This window comes from Temnothorax curvispinosus, unplaced genomic scaffold, assembly GCF_003070985.1.
Source record: "Temnothorax curvispinosus isolate PA1 unplaced genomic scaffold, ASM307098v1 QBEX01013831.1, whole genome shotgun sequence".
Lineage (NCBI taxonomy): Eukaryota > Metazoa > Arthropoda > Insecta > Hymenoptera > Formicidae > Temnothorax > Temnothorax curvispinosus.
In genome coordinates, this window is record NW_020223611.1 from 9,824 (window position 1) to 16,638 (window position 6,815).

Below are 6,815 nucleotides of genomic sequence, written 5' to 3' on the forward strand. Positions count from 1 at the left end.
CGCGATTCGCGCAAACGGCTTCACTGTGCGCCACGGCCGCAGCACATCCCCTCTAACTGACTAGTTCGGACACGAACCATTAGCACGGACGCAAACCATGTGCGGTTACCGAGCGAAACGACGTAGTTGAGTTGCACTTTCTCAGGCGGCGCGTCGGAAAATGCGACACAGAAAAATTGACGAAAAATGCCGGGGTGGCCTCTCTCAGGTTTCTCTCTGCTTCTGCACAACGCATAATGCGTAAGCATAAGAAAATTGATTGGTCCATACACATGTGCATAAGGAAATAGACCAATCAATTTTCTTATACTTACGCATTATGCGTTGTGCAGAAGTGTGTGAGCCCCGCTTAAGCCCAGAGCCTAGTGCGTGTACATACGTATGCGCTGCTGAATGCCCACAATGTGTGCAATCGTCACTATACATAACTGGAATGTTAAAATAAATATTTCAATAACTTACAGCTCTTAACATTACCAATCAACCACTAAACGATTGGTAAAAAAAGAATTTAAAATTCCCAACAGTCGAAGTGTAGGCGCTAAAAAAAGTTAAAAATTTGTTGACAATTAATTCTTTCTTTTTAAAACGCGAAACTACCAAAAGGTTTCAATGCGGTATCCAGATACCAAACATTGCCAATCAATCGCCAATCGATTAAAAAAAAAAAACTACCACAGTCAAAGTGGGGGGGGCTAAGAGAAGATCAATGTTTTTTCGATTTTCTAAAGAGACGCGCAACCACCAAAAGTTTTTAATGCGGTACCAAACATTGCCAATCAATCGCCAATCGATTAAAAAAAAGAACCACAGTCAAAGTGGGGAGGCTAAAAAAAAATCAAAAATTTGTTTTTGATTTCCTAGAAAAACGAGAAACTACCGAACGTTTTGAATACGGTACCAAATACTACCAATCAACCACCAAACGATTGGTAAAAAAAAATATATCAATAATCCACTTGGGGGGGCTAACTTTGTCGAGGTGATATGTACTCGAGGAAAATAAGATAACTGAACAATTATCTTCTGTCGTGTTTGTACATTTTATTTTACCGATAGTGGAGATTTTATTATTCGATTTTATTGTCACGCGTTGTAGAATATTTTCCTTTAATTACTTTTTTATAAATAAAAACTGAGATATAATAACTTCAAATATTAACATAATAAAAATTTATTTTATTAATATTAATAATTTTTTAATTTACATTTGAATATCTATGAAAATGGAATTATTCTTACATAGAACAAAAACCAAATTTTGTTCGTTGACACCATCTACAACAACAGCATTGAACAAGAAGTAGGTTTGAGTGGTACTTGTCAATGGAAATTTTGTTTGTTGACACCATCTACATAGAACAAAAACCTCTAATAGGTGATTTGAATACTCCATTAGATTTCTATATAACTTTCTATAAACGTCTGCTAGACATTTATGTATAATTCCACGTTTCATACTTCTATTCGACGTATTCATAGATATCTTTTAGACGTTATATATAAATTAACTATAGATGTGTCATGGAGATTCGATAGATAAATAATAGACGTTAACTTAACGTTTTATAGATTCTTTATTGATATGCGCCTTATTAGTAAAGATTAAAACATTAAACAATTATTATTTATAAGTTGTTGCATGCATTAAGATATATAGAAGCAACAATTTATAAATAATATTTTTATTTGCAATTATTACATAAATAAAAATGAGTAAATAAGTTTACTTATTTTGCTTCCTCATAGAGAAACCTTATTAATTCGTTTTCGTAAAAAAATTTTTTTTTAGTTTACAATATTCAGAATGTTCTAAAATGTAGAAAAATCGCATTTTTTTTTAATGGTCGTGTGCGTGCGTGCGCGTGCGTGTATGTGTGTATGTGTTTGTGTGTATAATACGTATACGAATTCCCTGAAATGTCAAACGGAGGAGGTTAATCAAATAGTAACTTTTTAAATACCATCAGTCTCATAAAAATTTTCTTTTTTACCGAGAATGCTAGTGAGTACAATATCCTAAATCGGAACGTCTTAAAGACGTCATATCATAAGATAATATTATTCCACATTATATCCTTCCACAAAATTTATCTTTGACAAAATTGATATAACATTAAGGATGTTTTGGCTATATCTTCAAAACAGTAAGAAGTCGATAAATGAGATTGTTCTTTTAGTCTTCCTGAAAAAGTTGAAACGAATCCATCTAAACGGGGTTGCTGAGTTATAACAATTTTAAAGATGTATTGGAGGTATTTCAAATATATTCAGAAATGGCTGAAATTTTGAAATGTTTCTTTTAAATTCAATTAAAAATACTCTGTAAGTGATTTACTAAACGATTTAAGAATTGTTTAAGTTTAAAATTGGTAAAATCAACATTATCTCGTATGGAGATCCAACATTTTTGCGGTAAATATAAATAAAACCGGTGAGATGTTTCTAAAACGTTTTTTATAAACATACATCATAGACATTGTATTTTAAATTTCAAAACTTTTTGCTAAAATTTTTTTATTTTTTAATTGTTTAGACAATACTAATAATGTCAAAAAACCATACTCAAAGTGTTAACGGTAATCCTTTCTAACATATAAACAATTTTGAGTTGTTTGACGTACATGCAAAGTCTTCATTTTAGTAATTTCTTATTGAAAGCTAACTTTTGGCAGGGATTGTATAATCAAAACATCCTTAAACTTATACTATATAGATAAACAAAAATTTTTAGAAACACATTAGAACAAAATTTGACATTACAACTCATTGTCAGTGAAAACTGAGTTCAGTTATCTTGAATAGTTTTCAAGTGTTCTTAAGAAAGGCTTAGAATATTCCACCACACTTGCACTTCCTCTATATTGCACATACACCCGTCAGCGTATACATACATGTATATGTACGTGATATACTGATAACATTGCAATTTATATTATCAGTAATTTCTTACGATAAAATACTAATTTTACATCATACGCAGAAAACCTCTTTTCTTTCCAAAAGTTTAATACGTCACTTGTATTCGGCCGCAGTCGCCCGAAGCTGATTAGAAGATTCAAACGAAAAACATGAATACCATAATACCATAATACATGTAATCCGGATATTAAAATTGACGAAACGGCGTTTATAATATTTCTCAACCTAACCAACTGCTGACCAACAGTTCACGAGTTATTACTAATTTAAGATCGTGACAACGCGCACGGCTGACACTAGTTCTCGCGTAACTGCATATGCATCACTGAGACCCCGATAAATGCGCATATAATACGCACATTGTGCGTGTATTGCATCAATTGTTAATGATTTTATTATATTTTCTCAAAAAATATAATAATATAGATAACGTCCAATGCTTATATTTATAACAAATTACAAGAAAATATAAACTAAAAATGAAAGTAACTTGAACTAAGAAAAGAAATTGTCTCAACAACCTGAAAAATTATTTTTTAAAGAAGCAAAAATTTTGTAGATATATCAAAAATTAAATTTTTGCGTTGTTACAGGGCCAATAAAATGATTCGTTATTCTAACAAAATAATTTAGTTAGCCGCCACAAAGCACTGCCACGGAATGACCGACGCTCGCACGCTCTAGCGTTACTGAGGAGTGGGGTGAAGCTGCTTTGTTAAGGTGCGATTTCATTGACGCTAGAAACCAACGGCAGCGTCAAGAAAATGTAGTGGGGGAAGAAGTTCCGTTGAATTTTGCGGTACGCTAAAAAGTTGAGACGGTCTGAACTTCTTCCCCCACTACATTTTCTTGACGCTGCCGCTGGTTTCTAGCGCCAATGAAATCGCACTTTTACGCATGACAAGTATTGACCCCAAAAGTCGAAAATAATTTTTAAAATGTCTTCTACAATTAGCAAATTATTTTCTTTTCTATACAATTAATTATTGTTTGTTAAAAAATATGTTAAATATGTTAAAATTTGTCAGATCAACAATAGTGCTGTGTTAAACCAATTAATAAACTTCAGCAAAATAATTCAGTACAATGAACAATTACGTTTTGTTCATTTATTTAAAAATGTCTTTATTTTTATATACTATTTTGCCAATAAAACAAAATAAACAAAATAATTGGTCAACAATATTATTTTGTCGATATTGCAAACCAATTTTTCTAGGTAAAAAGCAATAAAATGCGATAAATGTTTGCGCGATACAAATATTCACTCTTATTGTAAAGAATTAACGGTACCGTCTCTATTCATGCTGTATTACAAGTAAAAGTTACATAAGTCATAAAAACAAGTGGAAGTTATATAAGTCATAAAAAACGATGATCTTGATCACGTCGAGTATACTCGTCTAAACAAGTGCACATGCTTATCAATTTTTTTCATTTCTTTTTAGCATCATTAATCATTTGATTTGTGCATTGGATAATAATACATCATAAATAACTCTTATTGTACACTTTAATCATCTTTAAAAACGTTGAAAAGTTTGAAAGTTAAAAATGCGATAATATTTTTACGAATACAACTATATCGTAAAATATGTATTTCGCACAAGATTTTCACGGTTCTCTCTTCTCCAAGCCAATCCAGAATCCGCCAACAGGTTGCAGTGTAAACTCTTTTTTAGTATATACAACTGGTTCGACGGTTTTTTCTACTGTCTTGAAAGTAAACTTTTGCAAAAGATGAGCTATCAGAATCTTAGTCTCCATAAGAGCAAATCGATTGCCGATACACTTTCTAGGCCCGTGACCGAATGGCATATAAGTGTACGGTACAATGTTGTCCTTGTTCTCCTCGCTGAACCTTTCGGGATCGAACTTATCCGGGTTTGGAAAATATGCTGGATCGCGATGTAAAGCATAAACGGGAAACATCAATACGTTATCAGGTTTGACGATCACATTTTTGCAGCCTGGTTGCGACGGAGGTAGTTCGTATTCCTTAGTGCAAAGTCTATCGATGAAGATCACCGGTGGATACTTTCTGAGAGTCTCGGAAATCACCATGTCCATGTAAGACATCTTCGATAGCGACTCGTAAGAAATCTCACCGTTTCCTTCGGCAAGATGCTGCTGTATCTCCTCGCGCAGGCGATCCTGAATATCTTGATTAACCGCCAGTTCGTGAGCAGCAAAGCACATCAGAGTCGAGGAGGTATCGAAACCAGCAAAGAAAAAGATGAAAGCTTGCGAAACGATATCATCCAATGTCATTTTGGACGCACTGGCACTGTCCTTGTTCCGAGCCTGCATTAGCAAATGAATCATATCCGGTCTGACGATATCTTGTGTTTCGCGCGCGTTAATGGTTTCCCCTACAATCTTCCTGAAAAATTTGGACGTAGCCGCCGGGAAAAAAGTTAGACCTATTAATTTAGCGAGCCATGGACACGCACGTAAAAATATGATCTTAATAGTTACTAGTAGCCCGGAAGAAAATTTGGTAGCCTCAATTCCTCTTATATAGAATTCATTGTCTTGATCTTTCATAGAATTCACACTTATGCCAAAGGCTGCCGTAGCAATTACGTCATTGGTGTATCTTCTAAAGACCGCCTTCGTTTCGATCGTGTGACAGAGCTCCGGATGGTTGACCAAATAATTGACGAAGTCGTGAGAACATTTTGATATCAAATCGAACATGAACTTCATTTTGCTGGCGGTGAAAGAGGGGCTCAGCGTATTCCTCATTTCTTTCCAACGATTTCCGCGTAAGGAGAAGATGTTCTTGCCAAACAGCGGTTCCACTTTTTCGTCAACGAAGGTGCGATGATCCGGGAAATGTTCAAAATCTTTCACCATGATGTCTTTAATCAGCTCGGGGTCGCGCAAAATTATGGCAGGCGTAAAAAAATCCACCCCTCCAAAATATTTAGCGTTTGGGAAGTAACGGTATACATATTCGCAATAGTCGGCGAATGTGATGTAGCCCAAAAACACTTTCCAAACTGTTACAAAAGACGATAGCGAATTTGGCAAATAAGGTACGCCCTTATTCTTCCAGTAAAAATACGCGTGATGCAGCACAGAGACAATTTTCAGAACGCCAATGACGACCAGAGTAATCAGTAATAGCACAAAGGTCGAAGCCATTTTGATGCGATGAGATAACAGACTAACGAGATACTTCGTCGGACGTGGCGTAGAACGTTGTAAGTGCGTACGTAATAGCGCTTCTGAGTAATACGTGAAAAAACCAAGATAGAAGGGGGGAGAAACGCTTCTCGGAATCGTATCATACTGAGATTTGCGATAATACATGACGTATCACTTGTCAGTAATTACACAAAATAAGCTGTGCGATTTAAATTCGCACAACGACATTCTTTAATATTATAACTTCTATCAAAGTCAATCATTAATAATTCCATTTAAAAAAATCTATCTCATATTTCCATAAAAACTGGATTTCAATACAAAAGTTATTGATGATTAAATAATTAAAAAATTACCTAATTGACATTAATTCATCATACGCTTGCTATGCTTATATACATACATATATACATATCCCAGGTAGCAGAGTGACGTCTTTATATATATCTATATATATATATATATATATATATATATATATATATATATATATATATATATATATATATAGACGTTTTTCTACTACCTAAGATATATATATATATATATAATATTAATGTATATTATATGTACATAATGGATTTAACATCCGAGATAGAACTCCGGTAAAAAAAAATGTATATTATTATTACAAAATATATCCATGTAATATGTTTTTTTTCTGTTGTATAATCTCTGTGTGTATAATAAGTAAAAAAATTAAAAAGTAATAAAAATGATATTTTTTGCAATGCTTTTTT

The 6,815-nt window shown here is 33.5% G+C and overlaps 1 protein-coding gene across 1 annotated transcript; it reads right to left on the reverse strand.

Annotated features, from left to right (window-relative positions):
- Window positions 1-4,192: 4,192 nt before the first annotated feature.
- On the reverse strand, window positions 4,193-6,134 carry LOC112464035 (cytochrome P450 9e2-like). The gene has a single exon (XM_025030806.1). The coding sequence runs from the start codon at window positions 6,070-6,072 to the stop codon at window positions 4,537-4,539; it is 1,536 nt and encodes a 511-aa protein (XP_024886574.1). The 5' UTR covers window positions 6,073-6,134; the 3' UTR covers window positions 4,193-4,536.
- Between the last annotated feature and the right edge of the window lie 681 nt (window positions 6,135-6,815).